Source organism: Cavia porcellus, unplaced genomic scaffold, assembly GCF_034190915.1.
Source record: "Cavia porcellus strain 051 isolate PalLab524CR breed Dunkin Hartley unplaced genomic scaffold, mCavPor4.1 scaffold_16, whole genome shotgun sequence".
NCBI lineage: Eukaryota > Metazoa > Chordata > Mammalia > Rodentia > Caviidae > Cavia > Cavia porcellus.
In genome coordinates, this window is record NW_026947499.1 from 46,318,846 (window position 1) to 46,339,013 (window position 20,168).

General features: G+C 35.5%; 1 protein-coding gene across 5 annotated transcripts in view; it reads left to right on the forward strand.

Moving 5' to 3' along the window:
• Smg1 (SMG1 nonsense mediated mRNA decay associated PI3K related kinase) overlaps positions 1–20,168 on the forward strand; it is a 99,004-nt gene that overhangs the window by 52,498 nt on the left and 26,338 nt on the right. For 4 of the 5 annotated variants that reach the window (XM_063226618.1, XM_063226614.1, XM_063226616.1 and 1 more), the window contains 17 exons: positions 506–660; positions 2,697–2,839; positions 2,985–3,186; positions 4,860–4,969; positions 5,809–5,956; positions 6,194–6,353; positions 7,004–7,124; positions 10,325–10,573; positions 11,162–11,446; positions 12,595–12,739; positions 13,161–13,299; positions 14,349–14,579; positions 14,690–14,867; positions 15,335–15,496; positions 16,076–16,293; positions 16,562–16,716; positions 18,307–18,529. In XM_063226618.1, coding sequence (XP_063082688.1) covers positions 506–660; positions 2,697–2,839; positions 2,985–3,186; positions 4,860–4,969; positions 5,809–5,956; positions 6,194–6,353; positions 7,004–7,124; positions 10,325–10,573; positions 11,162–11,446; positions 12,595–12,739; positions 13,161–13,299; positions 14,349–14,579; positions 14,690–14,867; positions 15,335–15,496; positions 16,076–16,293; positions 16,562–16,716; positions 18,307–18,529 — 3,024 coding nt within the window. The remainder of the gene's footprint in view (positions 1–505; positions 661–2,696; positions 2,840–2,984; positions 3,187–4,859; positions 4,970–5,808; positions 5,957–6,193; positions 6,354–7,003; positions 7,125–10,324; positions 10,574–11,161; positions 11,447–12,594; positions 12,740–13,160; positions 13,300–14,348; positions 14,580–14,689; positions 14,868–15,334; positions 15,497–16,075; positions 16,294–16,561; positions 16,717–18,306; positions 18,530–20,168) is intronic. The other variant, XM_063226617.1, reaches the window with a different exon arrangement.

Genomic DNA, 20,168 nt, shown 5'->3' on the forward strand with positions numbered 1-20,168 from the left:
TAACTTTTTGTGTATGTGTGTGCAAGATTAAGAGACCTAACACCTACCTGCTGCTAAGATTCTGTCATTCACCTTTTATATTAACTTTTAAGAATTCTAAACTAGTCAGGTACATGCCTGTAACTCCAGATCCTCAGAAGGCTGAGACTGGAGTGCAAAGTTTGAGACCAACCTGGGTAACTTAGTAAACTGTCTCAAAAATAAAACTAAAAGGGACTGACTGGTTGTGTAGCTCAGGTGCTCCCCAGGGTTCAGTCCTGGTAACAAAACAAAACTCAGTCTCAGTGTCCCAGAGTAAAAAACAAAACAAAATCTGTTAAGCTAAATAATGTCAAAATAATTATTAAATAAGTTTGATTTTATGCTTAGACTATGCTCAGTGATAGTAAATGTATCACAGATTTTTGGTTTGTTTTGCAGTGCACGGAGTTATTGTATCCCTGTTCAGGTTATTAATATTAATGGTATTGAGGTCATGGTAAAATCTTCTCAATGCTATTTTTAGGGGAATGAATTGGAAGTAACTATTATGATGGTGGTTGAAGCACTTTGTGAACTTCATTGTCCTGAAGCTATACAGGGTATTGCTGTCTGGTCATCTTCTGTTGTTGGGAAAAGTCTTCTCTGGATTAACTCTGTGGCCCAGCAGGCTGAAGGAAGGTAAGTTAGAAAGAAAGAAAGAAATACATAATAGAATTACTTTATGTTTAAACTCTTCGTATTGCTAAGTTAAAAGTTAGCTAAATGTTGGCACACACCTGTAATCCCAGATAGGAGGATTACCACACATTTAAGGCCATCCTGGACTATATAACAAAATCTTGTGTCAAAAACAAAGCAAAACAAAAAAAAAAAAAAAAAAAAAACCATGCCAAAACAAAAGAGAAGCCAGCATAGTTAAAATAGCTTTTTTTCAACTGGGCACGGTAGTGCATACTTGTAATCCCAGGGTAAGGCAGGAGAATTGCCATGAGTTTGAGACCAGCCTGAATTTATAATGAGACCTTGTCTCAAAAACGGAAAAGAAAGAGCTGTGTTTAGTTTTAACAATTTAAACTTAATAAAAGACTTAATTAGGAGATTTCTTGGGTGTCTATTTTAATTAGCAATACTTGAGCGCCTTTCTGCTTTAGAAATTAGTGAGAAATCATACTGGGAAATACCGTCGTTGATTATCTTAATTTGTTTGTATAAAGAAAAATGTGCTGTAATAATCTTGTGTCCATTTGTGTTACTTTAACCGTATCTTTAAAATTGGGGGAAAGAAATAACTGCCAATGATTTCATCTCTGAGTTGTAACTATTTGTTTTGGCGTGTACTGGCTTCCTAGTTCGTTTGTTCTTTCCCTCCTCTGCCTTCCCCTGCCTTTCCTTGCCTTCCCTTGCCTTCCCTACCTTCTGTCTGTCTTTTTCATTCATTCATTCATTCGTTCGTTCATAGTTTTCTGCTATCACAGACACAGCCATGTACTTAGATCCTAGGCACATGCTTTTATGAATTAGTAATTTTGCCACGTAGATTTTTAAAAGTATCTTGGCATGTAAATTTTCTCCTATTGTGAATCCCCTCCCATCCTGTACTGGGGATTGAATGAACCTAGAACTTTTCAATGAGACCTTTTAAACTCTTTTTTTTTTTCTTAAGATAGAGTCTTGCTGAGTTACACAGGCAGAACTTGGAATCCTCCCACTTCAGCCTCTCAGAGTATGGAGATTATAGTCTTGTATCACTATGCCCAACCTCCATTGTTTAATGTGTAGTTGTATTTGTTTGTGAATGTGCCACTTTATTGTTGGACATTTACAGTTATTTCCAGTGGTTTTTTAACTAATCTTAATGCACCATAGCATTTGAACTTTGCTCCGTTTTTCTGAAGACTCTTTTGTATCTTTCTATATAATTTACTGAAAGACTGTAGATGCAGAAGCTTGTGAAATAGAATACTGATAAGTTAATGCACAGAATAATGGCTCCAATTTATTCTCTTAATAATAGAGTAACCTCTTCACCTCACCCTTACGAGTACAGAATGTCATTCAGAAACAAGAATTTTACCAGTGAGCATACTTGCTGTAATTTACATCTTTATTAATGCAATTGACCTTTTTTCTGTTCAATTTTTCAAAGCATAGATTGTATCTTTATGTTTTCTCATTTTTCCTTTATTGATCCGTGAATTCCATTTTATGCTAAGATTGTCAGTGCCATACAATGTCTTTTTAGTTTTTTTTGTATTTTTCAGAAAGGGTTTTGCTGTGTTGTTCAGGTTGGCCATGAGTTCACTGTGTAGCCCAGGCTAGTCTCGAATTTGCAATGATCCTCCTGTCTCAGCCACTTGAGTGCTAGGATTACAGATGTGTGCTGCCACACTCAGCTCTAAAATTTGTTTTTAATGTTGCGTTTTGGATACTTTCTATGCAGTTACTTCTATTACTTTGTGGATTTTTTCTTGAATGCACTCTTCTATATAAGAATTACTTATGGCTCTACTTGTAATTTTATTTTTAACATTTAACCAGCTTTATTTTCATTTGTTTTGAGGAAGAAATGTAAATGCTCCCATACTCCTCTCCATCCAAATAATTACCTATTTTCTTAAGCTCATTTTATCTCAGGTAATGTATTTTTTTTAATCTTTCTTTTCTTGGGATAAAAAATATATGCATTTAAAATAATCTTTCAATTTGCATTTTAGATTTGAAAAAGCCTCTGTGGAATACCAGGAGCATCTGTGTGCCATGACAGGTGTTGATTGCTGCATCTCCAGCTTTGATAAATCTGTTCTCACATTAGCCAATGCTGGGCGTAATAGTGCCAGTCCCAAACATTCTGTGAATGGTGAGGGTTTAGTATTTACATAAAACCAAATGAAATTCATGATCAGATGCCTTATACTGATGATCAATCTGTATACTTTTAGTTTCTTGTGCTCTTTGAAATATTGATAATTACTCTGAATCTCCCTCTTATTATTTTCATTCAGGTGAATCCAGAAAAACTGTGCTGTCCAAGCCAACAGACTCTTCCCCTGAAGTTATAAATTATTTGGGAAATAAAGCATGTGAGTGTTACATTTCAGTTGCTGATTGGGCTGCTGTACAGGAGTGGCAGAATGCTATTCATGACTTGAAGAAGACCACCAGTAGTACTTCACTCAACCTGAAAGCTGACTTCAACTATATAAAGTAAGGACTTACTTTTTCAGTTTTAAATGATATTTAACTCAGTTAAAACCAAGTTTTATGTAAATAAGCCTTCCTATGGCAGAAAAATGTTAGAATTGGTCATACCTACTAATACAACTTTTAAAAAGTCACAGCAGGAAATCAGTACTACAGGTGAGGAAGGTGTTTGTGCAGTCGGAAAAACAGACTCATAAAATAGCAGTACATAACTGTTTTAGACAGGGTTGTATGTGATGGCTTAGTAAATTAGGTTTAAATATGTAAGTATGTGTTTTAATAGTGCAGAATTTGTGAGTGTCTATAAATTAAATTTTTCCTGTTTATTATCATTCCTCTGCATTTATTAATCCTGTGAGTTAAAATCAGGTTCTCAGTGGGTTCTGCACTCTTGGTTGGGCAGGCAAAGGTCATTAGACTTTTATGTTACACTAAGCTTTTGCTGGTACATAGTTAATGAGTAATTACTTTATTGAGCACATACCGTGTACCAGACGGTAGAACACAAAACATAAAACAGGTATGAATTCTAACCTTTTAACACGGCAGTTGAAAAAATAAGAAAAGAATATTGATAGAAGGATTAACTGTACTTTTCTTTTTTGTGTGTCTCAAGAAAAACAGTGTATGTTGGATGCAGAGTTTGGAGGGTGGCATATGTTTGGGTTAAGCCTATGTTGTGTTTCTGGAGAGTCATTCATTAGCTAAAAGTGAGGAACTATACAACTGTGGGGAATTTTAAGAACATGTGAAACCTGGCCCTAGAGAGGACTCAAGAAAGACCCTGTATTAGGAGAAATGATACACATATTGGTCACCAAGTCTTAATAGTTTATCACTGCACAGCAAATAGGCTTACCTGAGGAGCCATTAGTTGCATTAATGTTAGGTTACAGAATAAGCCAGGGTGATGAAATTTGTAGTGCTGGCGTTAAGTGGGAAGGGAAGGGACACAATGGGAGGGACTGTGCAGAAATAGAGAGATTGAGAATTGACACCTTTCTCTGGGTTGGAGAACAGCTATGCTTGAAACAGAGGCAGGGTGAGGGCTTTGAAAGTAGCAGTGTAGAGCAAGGAGGATGAGGACTTTTTCTGGCATCATGCTATAGGACTTTAGGAAAGAATTACAAAGGTGTCATTTTTAGATAAAATAAGGAAATGGAAAGAAATTCTTTCAGCAAAGGCAAATGTGTTCTATGAAAAGCAGCCGAAAAGGGAACTTAGAGAGGAAGGCCAGTTGTGAAAGAAGGCAGAAGTAAGGTGTGAGACTGAAATGATAGGAGGCTTACCCCTTGGGGCTTTGGCACAGAGTGAGTTGTGTGGGGAGTTAAAGGGTAGCTTGGAGAGAACAAGATGTTGAAGTCACCCTTTGGAGGTCACTGTTAGGTGCTGAACAGACTTCCAGGGTAACAAACTGCACTATACAAAAAAGAGGAAGGAGACACATGAGTAAGCCCAAGTGAATTTATAGCTGTGATTTTCCTGTTTGCTACTCCAATTTTAGTGCTAATTAAGATGGTAGTCACATCATCAAAATAAAAATGTTGGTGTACTCATGAATGACATTTGAGAACAGTGCTGTATTTTGTATTTCTTCTTAGAGCCTGTTTGTTTTTGAGTTATTCATTCCTTGGGTTGCATAAGTATAATAAAGCTGGCCAATATTTTAATTACAGGTCTTTAAGCAGTTTTGAGTCTGGAGAATTTGTTGAATGCACTGAACAATTAGAATTGCTACCAGGAGAAAATATCAATCTACTTGCTGGAGGATCAAAAGATAAAATAGGTATTTAAAAAATAATTTTAAGTTAATTTTTTAATGAACACGTTCTTTAAAATGTTGTTTGATATAATTACTAGACAATCTAGGAGTTACTGTATGTTTGCTTGAGGACAGAGGCCCATGAAAAGCAACAGATTTAGGGTTCTATTAAGATTTGACTTGGCAAATTAAAAACAGTTCAGTTAAAGTTAAACCAGTAGCTAGAGGTGATGATGTATGCTTATAATCCCATCATTCTGGGAGACAAAGGCAGGAATATCAACAGTTGAAGCCCAGCCTTGGCAACTTAATAACTTAGCAATACCCTATCTAAAAATGAAAAGGGCTGGGTAGATAGCTCAGTGGGATGAGTTCCTAGTAATTGAGAGGACTAAACAAAGGCTACATAAATAAGTTGAGATATTTAGAGGTGTTTTGTTTGAAAAAATACAAAGCAATATTTAAGCTAAATGTTTTTCTTGATTTGCATGTTGATGTAGATCATTAAGATCTTTATTGCAAGCGAAACATTTTATAAAATATATTAGTATTACAAGTGTTCTCTGTGTTTGCACTCACTGAATGGATTAAGTAAAATGTGCTGGTGTAGAGTTAAATTTGTTCCTTTAAATAATAGTTTGGTTTACTTACATTTCAGCCTTTATAGTCAAGTGATTTTAGGGGTGTAAGGTACAATTTTATGAGGTAATGATGTTTATACAATTGTTATAAATGTTTAAAAGTAATGTTCACTTCTCTGAAGTTAAAGGATTCATTGCGGGTTATTTTTTAAAATACTGTATATTTTCATTCCTGTAAATTAAAAGCAAAGAAACTCAATGAAATTTATTTAACTTCTTTAGATATGAAAAAACTGCTTCCTAACATGTTAAGTCCAGATCCAAGGGAGCTTCAGAAATCCATTGAAGTGCAGTTGTTGAGAAGTTCTGTGTGTTTGGCAACTGCTTTAAACCATGTAGAACAGGATCAGAAGTGGCAATCTATAACTGAGTAAGTTGAATTTTCAGGTGGTAAATGTACATTATGTGTACCATGTAAGTCTGTATACGGGAGAGGGTAGTGAGGAGGAGACAGTTACTAGATCACTGTATGCTCATCCTAATATGCCTTGCTTATGCCTTCTTACTTTTGTTGCCACATGGTAGCATGTTAACTAATCCTTCACTCCTCCAGTGATTACAAATTGAAGAATTATATCAATTAATTGATGGTAATACTTTCTTTCAGAAATGTGGTAAAGTACTTGAAGCAAACCTCCCGCATAGCTGTTGGACCCCTGAAGCTTTCTACATTAACTGTCTCCCAGTCCTTGCCAGTTCTGAGTACCTTACAGCTATATTGTTCATCTGCTTTGGAGAACACAGTTTCTAATAGGCTTTCAACAGAGGTGTGTAGAAAGATATTTTTGTAAATACAACATTTTTCTAAATATAATAGTATAAATATTAATAAGTGGTACTGTGGAACAAAGACCTTGCTTACTAACTTTTTAAAATGGTGTTTACAGTTGGACATACTAATCCAGAAATCTAAAATGCCATTTTCTGCGACTTGTTTTGATGAAATATTATTATAAGTACAGATTTTATCTTTGTAGATTATGTCAATTTTGTATTTGACCTCAAGAAACTCCCAGTTTTTGTAAAGTTCAGCCAAAATTGGGCCTCCCCAAAGGAATTTTAATCTTTGAGATTCCTGTAAAGCAATAGCTTTAATATTCCTCTGTAATTTAGCCTTTGCTTTATAGTAAATATACTGCTATTTTTAATTTTGAAAGTCCATTATCGATGACTATGTTGTAAATTGGTCTTCACTGTTCTGAACTTGTGAGTTGTTAGTTTTCAAAAGATTTTCTTTTGAGAATGAACTTGCTTGTTGAGATTTAAAGATAACATGATGGAAGTGGATAATTTTGTTAAAGATTGGTGTGGGTTGGAGGTAGCTGACCTTTTTTATAGACTTAAACTTGTTAATGCATGTCTACAAACATATAAGAATATTTTTTTACATTAAGAGATCTTTGTTTTTCTCTGACAGGACTGTCTTATTCCTCTCTTCAGTGAAGCTTTGCGTTCGTGCAAACAGCATGATGTGAGGCCTTGGATGCAGGCCTTAAGGTATACCATGTACCAGAATCAGTTATTGGAGAAAATTAAAGGTAGTATTCTTTTTCTGAAAACTAACTTTATTGAGCTACAAATCATATATCTAAAGCATGCAGTTTGATGAGGTTTAACATGTTTTACTTGTATAACTCCCAATACAAACACAATTCAGAATGTGTCGCACCCCTGGAAGTTTTCATTGTGTCAGCTGTTCAATCGTCTTCCCATTCTCCATGTCTCAGGCAGTTACTGATTTGCTTTCCTGTCACTACAGGCAGGCTTATCTTTGCTAAATATTTTTGCTTTTCTAAGAGTAAAAGTGGTTGTAATTTTATATTCTTTTGGCAGCTTGTGAAACTTACATTTCCATATCCTTGGTATTGTTATCAGTCTATAATTTTAATCGCTGAATAAGTATAATATCTAGTAGTATGGTTTTACTTGATTCATAATGCTGAGCATCATTGCATTTGCAAAATGGCTATTATGTCTTTCGACGTGTCTATTCACATCTTTTGCTCATTTTTTAAAATCCAATTTTAATGACTTAGAGTTTGTATATGTTTTGAACACAAATTCTTCAGCAGATAAAGGGTATCCTTATATTTATTTATTTTCTTGGTACTGGAAATCAAACTAGGGCCTTGTGTGTTGTTGGGCAAGTGCTCTACCACATATGCTCAGTCCAGGTTTTAAGTTTCAAATGTTCCAAATGAATAGCTAGAAAATTACTGTCTTCATAAATGTATGAATATCCTTTTTTGGGTGAAGGTACTGGGAATTGGACTCAGAAACTCAAAACTGTTTCCCTGCTGTGCAGCTGAGCTATAGCCCCAGCTCCCTGAATATCTTTTTTTTTCTTTCTTTCTCCTTTTCTCTTTCGCTTTTGCTTTCTCTTTCTGTCTCTCTTTATCTCTTTCTCTTTCTCTTTTTTGGGTACTGGGATCAAACTCAGGACCTCATGCTTGCAGACAGGCACTTATGCCTGAATCCCTTGCCTGAATATCATTTTAAAGAAAGAAAATACCTGGTCTGTTAAGGGGCTGCATGCCATGTATTTACTGCTGTGAAATAGAACAGTGCTAGAATTTTTTTATGTAGTTTTTAGTTGGAAAACATGATAGCTAGAATTAATAATTTTGAGTATTAACTGTCAAGAAAGCTACCTTCCACAGCAAAGCATTGTGGTGCACGTCTGTAATCCCAGCACTCAGGAGGTTGAGGCAGAAGGGGGGAAAAACCCCAAAAAACAAAAGCCTAACTTCCAAGATGAGGACTGCAGGGAAATTAGTGGTAACTGACTCAGCTTGGCTTTTCATTGCCAAAGAGATGTAGGTTTCAAAAATGGTCATTGATCCAACCTTTGCATATGTAGGACATTAGGGTAAATTAGACTTCTGAACTGCTTTCTTTTTCGGTTATACTACTTGTGAGATTCTTACAAAGATTTTGTGAGGGTGAGACAAGATATATAAAATCCCTACCACAAAGTATGGGATAAAATAACATTGCAAATATTACCACCTCCTTCCTCATCTTCCCCATATGAAGATTTAAAATCAAGAAGAATGTTAATAACTCAGCAGATAACATTCAGAGATAGAATCCCATTCCTCATTTTTATCCCCTGGTGTTTTGTTTGGTTCTGTGTTTGGGAATTTTTTTTTTTTTTTTTGGTCCTTTTGAGTCAGGGTCTTGCTCTGCAGTTCAGATTGGCTTTGAGTTCATTTTGTAGCCCAAGCTGGCCTCAAACCCACAGCTATCCTCCTATCTCAGCCTCCTGAATGCTAGGATGACAGGCATCATCACCACCCCCAACTTATATTTCCTTATTAAGGTCTGGATCAATTATGCTTCGTGCTAGTTACTGTGCTTAATTAATGTTGGTGTTTAATTAATGTTCTGTAATGCTGAATAAGACTAGCCTATTCATACTTTGAATCAAGGGGTTTCTGGAGACTGGTAGGAAAAATTGACATCAAGCAAGAGCCAACAAACAGTATGGTATATTGAGTGGAATGCATGTGTTGAATATTGAAATAACATACAGCAGAACCACTTGAGTTGAATGTTAGAAAAGCATTTGGGAAAGAAGTAATATTTAAAGTGTGGCTTGAGGAGGCAGAGGTGAGACAGGTTGACTGGTCAAAAAATAGCTTGTGTTAACTAACACCCAAGATAATTATGATGAATGACTTTAATAACTCAACTTCCTTGAGGGTAGAGTAGAAAGAGATGGAGCTGGTGAAATGGATATTAGAGTGGCATGTGAGGCATTAGGGCCTTAACTGCCTAGGAGTTGGGCTTTGTCAGAAGAACATTGGGAAACCATCAGGGACTTTTTTAAAGTAAGGAAGCGAAATGTTTAGATTTACTTCTGTGTACACTCTGCTGCAGGTTGGAAAATGGATTAGAGGGAGTAAGAATATGACAAAGGAACTGGTTAAGGTGTAGTGAAATACCTTTTAGAAAATATGGTAACTGTGTATGGCTGTAGGGATCATAAAACCAAATCAGATACAAAGATTGAAAGTAAAGTCTTCGATAATTGCCAGGCATTTGCTCAGGTCCTCTGCATTTCGTTGCAAAGGGGAAAACAGAAAAGAGTAAAAGATTTAGAATAATGTAGTCTGTTTGACATGTTTAAGGACCTTTGGTATATCTAGAGTGTAGATGACCAGTTAGTTGATAGGTGGGGATCACTGCTCAGGTCTGTGCTAAAGGTTCAAGTCATCAACGTTTGGATGGTTTTTTGCAGGCTAATTGAAGCCAAAGGAGATTTATCTTGTCCAGGGAGAATATACAGAGTGAAAAGTAGGAGTCCTAGAACCTTCCCCAGGAACACAAATGTTAGTAGATGAGTAGTGGAAGGTAAAGAGATTAAAAGGGATTATTCTGCAAGGGCAAAGGAGATCTAAGAGAGAATGGCATGGTAGAAAGGCAAAGGGTACCTAACTAACTGATAAAAGGAGGTAATTTATTTAGCCTTATCCTCTTACTTACCCTTTGACCTAGGCTCTCACTGCTAAAGATTCAAAAACTTTAAAAGTTTATTTTACTTACAGTGAATGAATTTTACCTTACATAACTCTGTGCATTTAATTGAACAGACTGTGTATTGTATGCCAAGAGGTATGCTGTCCCCTAGGGTTATGAAGAGGAGATGAAAGAGCAAGCGCGTGCGTGTGCATCTTAGGAATGCAGTTTGGGATTGGATAAATGGGAGACTAATAAAATATTTTCTTCTCTCCAGAGCAAACAGTCCCAATTAGAAGTCATCTCATGGAGTTAGGTTTAACAGCAGCAAAATTTGCTAGAAAACGGGGGAATGTATCACTTGCAACAAGACTATTAGCACAGTGCAGTGATGTTCAGCTGGGAAGAACCACCACTGCCCAGGACTTAGTCCAACATTTTAAAAAACTGTCAACTCAAGGTCAAGTGGATGAAAAATGGGGACCAGAACTTGATATTGAAAAAACCAAATTGCTGTATACAGCAGGTTAGTAAAATGAATTACAGTTGGTATGAGTAAAATGAAAATCTTGTGTATGAATATTACTGCCTATGCTGTAAGATAGTAATAGAAAACTTGATTATTTACAGGTACTGCATAATATTTGCTTCTAGAGCATTTGTAATGTATTTAATTCTGTAATTCAGTCCTTCTAAAAGTAGTTTAATTATATGAAGATAAGAGATGAACTTTTTAAAAATTTAATTAATTAATTATTTTTGATGCCAGGGATTGAACGCATGACTTTGTGCTTGTCAGGCAGGCGCTTATGCCACTGAGCTAAATCTCCTGCCCAATTTTACTGTATTTTAATGTAATTTAATTTTTTTGAGATAGCTTCTAGCTATATACCAGTTTACGCTAGCTTTGACCTCACTATGTAGCCCAGACTGGCCTTGAACTCATAGTAATTCTCCTGCTTTAGACTCTGTAGTACTAGGATGATGGGTGTGTACCACCATGCCCTCTTTATGTTTACTTGCTTTTACAAGCAAACATTTACTTTACTCTAAAATACATTTCAGTCATTTGCTTTCAAGGGTAAATGCTGAATTTGTTTTCGGTTTTCTCTAGGTCAGTCAACGCATGCAATGGAAATGTTGAGTTCTTGTGCCATATCTTTCTGTAAGTCTGTGAAAGCAGAGTATGCAGTTGCTAAGTCAATTCTTACGCTGGCTAAATGGATCCAGGCAGAATGGAAAGAAATTTCAGGACAGCTAAAACAAGTTTATAGAGCTCAGCAACAACAGAACTTCTCAGGCCTTTCTACTTTGTCTAAAAACATACTCACTTTGGTAGAACTACCATCTGTTAATACAACGGAAGAGGAGTATCCTCGGATTGAAAGTGAGTCTACAGGTAGGACTTCTTTCCTTTATTAGCTTTATAAATACTTATTTTAGAAGTTTACAGTTTGCAGTATTATGGTGGCTTTAATTTGCCACAAAAAGTATGTCTGAAAATGTATTATGCAATAAATAAATAAATAAATAAAACCCCAAAACTAGCACATTGTTACAAGCAGTAACCAAAACATATGTTTTAAAGCTCTAATACTGTACTTCCAACCTTCAAAGGTGTAAGTTACTTTTGTCACCTAGACATTCATGCTCTTGAACCTGTAGCTTAAAGTATCACCTCACATCAAGTGGAAAAAATATAAAGTAGTAGGTGAAAGAAACTGCAGGGAGACTTAACTTTGTTGTTCTGTGGTGCTGGTAACAAAGTTAGCAGATGAGTAGTTTATTCAGTCCAGCTTTATTTTTTTAAATATTGGTCCATTATTTATTGGTACTAGGGAATAAACTCAGTGTCTTTCATGTGCTAAGCAAGTACTGTACATCTGAACTATCCTGCAAGCCCTAATCAGTGTTTTATGTATTTTCTTTAAGTTTGAGAGATAATAAATCTCTTTGTTGAAACATGGAAATATGCTTTAATGTGTTTTTCTGATACACCTAAAGTTTTAAATACGGATACTGATCTAATACTAATGTATGTATTATCAGGCTCTAACTGCCTAAGGGAAGTTACATTACAGATTAATACAGTTTACATTACTGATTATTACAAATCTTGGCTAGGGAACTGTGGTGGGCAATTTTTTCTCCTCAAAAACGGAAAGAAGATCTTTGCCTCGTGAGTTTCTAATTGAATGAGTTGGTTATAGCCATCGCCTATGCAGTGTTTTCTTGGCAGAATGTTTAAAATGAATCTAGTCATGAGGAAAAAGGCACTTAGATGCAGTACATAGAACATTGTTAGAGCATGTCTGATACCTGAACTGTTTACAAAGTTTAGCATCACAGATGACATTGATATATTCTATAGGTACCGATCTAAGTTTATTTGGGATGCTAAGTAATTGTGTCTTACCAAACTGTACAGTAATGCTGAGGAACTTACTGATTGCTTGTAGGTAATGAAGACTTACAGTGTTAATGGGAATGGCATTAGAAATTTATGAAGACACTAAGTTCTTTTATTTTTTTTCTCAATCATGACAGTACACATTGGAGTTGGAGAACCGGATTTCATTTTGGGGCAGTTATACCACCTATCTTCAATACAAGCACCTGAAGTTGCCAAATCTTGGGCAGCACTGGCTAGTTGGGCTTATAGGTGGGGCAGAAAGGTGGTGGACAATGCCAGGTATGTATGTTTCAGTGTGCAGTTTATTTAATGAGTTGAAAAATAGAGATTTAGAGCTGGGTGTGGTGGAGCATGCCTGTCATCCCAGCAATTATGAGGCTAAGGCAGGAGGATATTGTGAGTTTAAGGCCAGTCTGGACTACAAAGTGAGTTGAAGACCAGCCTGAATTGCATAGTGAAACCCTGTCTCTAAATAAATAAATCAATCAATAAAATAAAAATACAGATTTAAAGTGTCTGATCAAGTGATGGGGATGTTGCTCAGTGATAGAGTGCCTATTTAGTGTGCATGAGGTCCTCAGTTCAATCCTCAGCACCACAAAAAAAAAAAAAAAAAAAAAAAAAACTGGTAAATAAAATGTTTGTTGATTTGGTAAAGTTTAGGTAGCGAAAATACTTTATAACTTGCTTATTTTTATAGTCAGGGAGAAGGTGTTCGTCTATTGCCACAAGAAAAATCTGAAGTTCAAAGTCTGCTTCCAGACACTATAACTGAAGAAGAGAAAGAAAGAATATATGGAATCCTTGGACAGGCTGTTTGTCGGCCAGCAGGAATTCAGGCAAGGAATATATGATAGTGTTTAGAGGTGGTAGTGACTAGGATATTCTTCCAACTCAGTGGTTCTAAGGGAATTGGGTACATATACTTCACTAAATGGACTTTAGGTAGTTAATTGTTGCACATAAAAATTGGAATTTTAAGTTGATAGTGAGTTGTAATTCTGTAAGAACATAATTTATTGAGAAATTAAAGTCATTTCCAGATCCTAATAAAAAAGAGGTAAATTCATTTTGTATAAATTAAATTCCTCTTACTTATAAATTAGCTTATCAAGTTCTGGGGCTGGGTTGTATGTACCTTAGTGGTGGAATGCATGCCTAGCATGTGCTAGCCCTGGGTTTATCCCTTATTTCTAGAAAGGTAGAAATACAAAGTTCTGAATCCTAGGTTGAGAGCTTTTAAAAATATGCAAGTACATGAACACCCACCCTGAGATTCTAAATAGGACCTGTGTGTGTTTAATTACCCGGTAATTCTGATAAACAGCCAGAATGGAAAACAGTGGATTACCTGAGCTGTACATTCATTCCCCTCTCATTAAACTCTTGTCATTTCTAAATCCTGTAACTATTGAGTATTTGTGGTTGCAGTTTTCAGTGACAGAATATTATTTGCCAGACTCTCTGCTCTTGGAGCTCTTAGTCTAAGCAGTGGTCTATAAATCTTTGCCAAAGCTTGTTTTCAGCCATGTTTGTGCTGTATTATAAATAGAATAAGGTCTATTTTACAGATTCTGTATCTCCTCACCCTCCAATTTGGGAACTATTTTATTTTTATGCAGACAGAATGCTACAATTTGGAAACATGTGAAGTACCAAAAAATGTCTTTTTAAATCTCTGCTTAAATGCTTTTATCTTTCTCTGTAGGCAGCCGTAATATGTATAATATAAAAAGAAACCTATTGACACTGATCAGTATGTAACACTAGTAAGGTGGTATAATCTTTCATAGATAAGAAAACTGTTTTCATATGACTGTCAAGTCATACCCCATGCCCCCATCTCACTTTACTTTTGTAAATAGCGTTTATGCCCAATTTTTTTTAGGATGAAGATATAACACTTCAGATAACAGAGAATGAAGATAATGAGGAGGATGACATGGTTGATGTTATCTGGCGTCAGTTAATATCAAGCTGTCCATGGCTTTCAGAACTTGACGAAAGTGCAACTGAAGGAGTTATTAAAGTGTGGAGGAAGGTTGTAGATAGAATCTTCAGCCTGTACAAGCTGTCATGCAGTGCATATTTTACTTTCCTCAAACTTAATGCTGGTCAAGTAGGTAGCATGTTCTAACAAAAATTATTTGGAACTTTTTACCTAGTAAATGAAAGCAGTACACTGAGTTGCTTTGTTTTTTTATTTCTCCCCACAACTTTCATTCTTAGGTTCCTTTAGATGAGGATGACCCTAGGCTACATTTAAGTCACAGAACCGAGCAGAGCACTGATGATGTGATTGTAATGGCCACATTGAGGCTGCTCAGGTTGTTGGTGAAGCATGCTGGTGAGCTCAGGCAGTATCTAGAGCATGGATTGGAGACAACACCTACTGCTCCCTGGAGAGGTGACGGCCTAACTAAAATGTCTTAGTAAATACTATTTCTGATTGGAATACATAAGACTGTAAAACGAAAACAGAGAAGACTTCTTTCATCTTTTTGAATGTTTTGAAATAGCTATCTTCATAGAATATTATAGACTGCTTTTTTATATAAATAACAGAGACCTTCCCTCCTACTTTTAGAGAATGACAATCTGAAAAAACAGGAGCTTTTTATATACAAATGAATTTTAGATAGGGTGGTGAAAATAAGTTTTAAAAGATTTTGTGTATTCTTTGAAAAATTGTGTTTGCTTCTTTGTAGGCATTCATAGAAAATATATTTCTTTAGGACACTTCGAATTGCTTTGAATGTTGATTATAGCTCTGTACTATAGCCAGACTTGCAAATCAAGAGCTACTGTATGTAGTTCTTTGTTATCATGGTGAGAATTTTGAAGCCCTTAAAAAGTATCCTTCTTTCCCTAAAGGAATTATTCCGCAGCTTTTCTCACGCTTAAACCACCCCGAAGTATATGTACGCCAAAGTATTTGTAACCTTCTCTGTCGTGTGGCTCAAGATTCTCCGCATCTCATATTGTATCCGGCAATAGTGGGAACCATATCACTTAGTAGTGAATCTCAAGCTTCAGGTATGCAATATTATAGTATTGTTACTATAAGTATAAATTATTTTACTAATAATTTACTGATAATTTTTGAGCTTTGTATTCAAGATTTGGTAGCGTTTGTAATACTTTATAGTAGTAATTGTCATTTTTAAGGGGTAACTGCTGTATATCTGGCACTAGGACATGTTTTCAGTCTTCATAGTGACCTACTAAACTGGAGAAAAATGGAGTAATTCAGGTTATGGAACTATAAATGACAGACCAAGCTTCATTCTTTGGCTAGGGAGGATATTTTGTTAGAGATTTATTCTTTGTTTTTTTTTTTTTTTTTTTTGTTTTGTTTTGTTTTGTTTTGTTCGTTTGTTTGTTTTTTGTATTTTTGCTTTAAGTTTTCTTTCATTAGTTTATAACTTAATAAATGTGAAAGTTCACCTTGCAAAAATGCAGATTATTCATCATCTTTAGTCTGCTTCATGTACAGAAAGCAGGTTAGTTAGACTAGTATTCCAGAGTCTAATAGTAGATTAGCCGTGTTTTCCTAACTCAGTATATGTACATGGGGGAAAAGAAAGTATTTCCTTTTTTCCCATTTCACTGTAGGGAATAAGTTTTCCTCTGCAATTCCAACTTTACTTGGGAACATTCAAGGAGAAGAATTGATGGTTTCTGAATGTGAAGGAGGAAGTCCTCCTGCATCCCAGGATAGCAATAAGGATGAACCAAAAAGTGGATTAAATGAAGACCAAGCCATGATGCAGGATTGCTACAGCAAAATTGTAGATAAGCTGTCCTCTGCAAATCCAACTATGGTGCTACAGGTACCCAATGCAGCTTTTGAAAACAGTTAATTCAATGCCCACCTAGGCAAAAGCCTAAAATAATAATAATAAGCCTAAAATAATAAAACTAAAAAACTGAATGAGTCAGAATTGGTTATCAGTCTTTGTGGGCAAAATCACTAGTCAGTGGTCTCTAATTGAGTAATGCACAGTAAGTATACACATTTAATTTGAGATGTTCAGTGTTTGAAGAATTGTGCTAGGTGCAGACTTGGAAACAAACTCTTTGGATATGCCCTGTACACAGGTTCAGATGCTTGTGGCTGAGCTACGCAGAGTTACTGTTCTCTGGGATGAACTCTGGCTGGGAGTTTTGTTGCAGCAACATATGTATGTCTTGAGACGAATTCAGCAGCTTGAAGATGAAGTGAAAAGAGTCCAAAACAACAATACCTTACGCAAGTGTGTTTTCATTCATTTTACTCAAAATATGAAGCATCCCTTTTTTTTGGTAATGTGGTAATCTGCCTAACATAAAATGTACCAGCCTATTTAATGGCATTAAATACATTTACTATTGTGCAGCCCATCACCATTGTCCTCTTCTAGAACTTGCTCATCCCAAATAAAAGCTCTGCACTCATTAAATACTAACCTTTCCTTTACCCCTAACTTTAGTCACTGGTTACCTCTATTTTTTCTCTGTGATTTGACTATTTTAGGTACCTGATTAAGTGAAATCCTATAGCATTTGTCCTTTTACATGTAGCTTTTTTCACTTAGCATAATGTTTTCAGGGTTCATTCATGTTGTATTAGAATTTTATTTCCTTTTATGACTGAGTATTTCATCGTAACATATTTTGTTTATCTATTCATGTATCAGTGAGTGGTTGATTTACTTTTGCATGTTGGCCATGTGAATAATGCTGCTCTCAACAGTTGTGTATGATGTCTATTGTCTAATTTGAATGATTTTGGGTTTGATAAAATAGATTTGCTGGATCATGTGACAGTTCTGTCATATGATTCCCAGTAGCAATGTGTAAAGGTTATAGGTTTTTCTTGTTAACTAGTTGAGTTTTTTGTTGTTGTTAATGGTATCTCATTTTGGTTTTGATTTGTATTTTCCTAAAGAATGGTGGTTTGGAGCATCTTTTTTGTATGTGTATTGGACTTTTTCAGTTCAGTTTCTTTGCCTTTTTTGTTTTTTGATTGTGGTGGTGGTGCTGGGTATCATACTTAGGAGCTCATGCGTACTAGGCAAGCAGTGTGTCACTGAGCTGCATCTCTGTAGCCTTTTTGCCTATTTTGTTGTTTTTTGGGTTGTTACTATGTTGTTAAATGTGTATTTCCCACATTTCCCACTTGATAGTATCTTTTAATGCCTGCCTATCTTTGTACCTACCTATTTATCTGTCTTAATTTTTTTGTGATAATGTTTGCTGAACTAAGGGCCTTCATACTGACCTATATACCCAACCCCTTTTACTGTGTTGTTTTGAGATTTTCACTAAGTTGTCCAGGCTGGGCTCTTGCGATCATCTTACCTTAGCTTCCTAGAGTGCTATCATTATAGGTGTATGCCATCACACCTCGCTGATGGACAAAGATTTTAATTTTGATTTATTCTAATTTATGCTTCTTTTTGGTGCCATTTCCAAGTAGTCTTTGCCAAACTTAGGATCATAAAATGTTTCTGTTCTGTTTTTTTCCTAAGCATTTTATATGTTTGTCTCTGTAATTTCACAACTCTGACCCATTTTGAGTTACTTTCTATATATGATGTAAGATAATGGCAAAACTTCAGTTTTCTGTATGTATGTACCCCATTTATGCCAATGTTATTTTTAGAAAAGAAAAGTTGCTTCTTAATGTGCTGGATGTTTTTTACAATGTTGTGTAAGTTACTTTTCAAAAAGATTTTATTATTCTGCTCTTGTTCTCTGATTTTTTTATTTATTCATATGTTATCCACTCAAATTGTTCCTTGTTTCTCTAAAATATTAATGTACAATAATAAATTTCTAAATAAAAATGTCTTCCTGGTCAGAGAAGAGAAAATTGCCATCATGCGGGAGAAGCACACAGCTTTAATGAAGCCAATTGTGTTTGCTCTGGAGCATGTGAGGAGTATCACAGCAGCCCCTGCAGAGACACCTCATGAAAAGTGGTTTCAGGATAACTATGGTGATGCTATTGAAAATGCCCTTGAAAAACTGAAGACTCCATCTAACCCTGCAAAGCCCGGAAGCAGCTGGATCCCATTTAAAGAGGTACAGTTCACTTTAAGAACACTACTAAAATGGAAATATTCCCTATGAGGTACAAATTTTCAATAAGTGGACTTTCCTTTCAGAGAACTTAGGGGAACATTTTAATAAACCTATGGAAGGCAGCCTGTGACTGATTGTCAAGAAATGTAGAGCCAGGCGCGGTAGCACACACCTGTAATCCCAGTAGTTGGAGGTTTAGGATGATTGCTGTGAATTCCAGGCCAGGCTGGCTACATAATGAGTTCAAGGGCAGGCTGAATTATATAGTGACACCTTATCTCAAATAACCAAAAATTAATAAACAAATGCAGCTAAAAGCATATTGCTGATTTTGATTAAAGATTGGGGGAGGGATGTGGCAAAGTCTACTGATCTACTGATTGTTCAACCAGGAAAGAATGTATGGTAGGTGATTAGCCAAGAATGGTGTCTGGTCTTGACATAAATGTTGGTTGTGTGCTGTGTTCTCTTCAGAACAGATAAAGAAATGAAATCTTTTACATTTATAATTTTACTTAGTATTCTAACAAAATATTCACATAAAACAACTTTTTTTTAAAGCACACACTGAGGACCCCTAATCTAAAATCTGAAATTAAAAAACTTTGTGTACTACTTAGATATTTGAATTAGGGATGCACAATAGGTTACATTAATGCAAATATGTATTCCCAAGTCTGAAAAGCCCAGAAGTCTAAGGCAATTTGCATAACAGCTACTCTACTTCTAATTGTTTTGAAACCAATTCTGCATATGCTACTTGGGATGATCAGTTTACTCAGATATTTGAGAATCTTTATCTTTTGTTTCAGTCTCAATTTTGTATTGTTTGAACTTTACCTGTTACAACAATAGCTTTTTTTAACTTTTTCTTGCCATTCCTTTTATCTCCTTATATCTTTATCTTTATTGATAATTAATTTCGCTAATAAAACGTAATAAAAATAGTAAAAAATACATACCAAAACAAATGTAGAAACAAAGTACTCCCAGTTTTAACTAGTAAATGCAAATTGATAAATTCAGAGAAAATATCTAGACATACAAGACGAGAAAACTGACGCAGGGAATGAAGTTTATGTGTGTAGCCAAATACTCTATAGTTTTGTGGGTACATGAGGGTGGGTGGGGGATGTGGCAGGGATAAAGCAGGACACCCAGAAGAGGAGGCAGAAGGGATACTTTTGAAAGCCTATCTGGGAAAAATAAATCATTAAAAACATTTTTTTTGTGTGAGTGTGTACATTTTAAAGAATAATTTTTTAAAAGTTACAGAAAGAATACCTGGGCTGGGGATATGACTCAGTGGCACAAGTGCCTGCCTGGGGAGTGTAAGGTCCTGAGTTTTGATTCCTGGTATCAAAACAAAACAAAACAAAAAAACATGGTGTTCCATTTTTGCTGTGTTGTGTCTAAAAATACAATGGAGTTAACTTTAGTTTTAATTATTTTTAGTTATTACCTACTTTTCAAAAGTTATTTGTGTTTATAGATGCATTTCTTTTCTTTTTAATAGATGCATTTCTAAAGGGCATATTTATTCTTGCCTGTTACTGAACTTCACTGTGTATAAAAATTTGTTTTCACTACTGTTTACTACTAAATTTTTTAAAAGATCAGTATTTTGTTCTCAGTGATT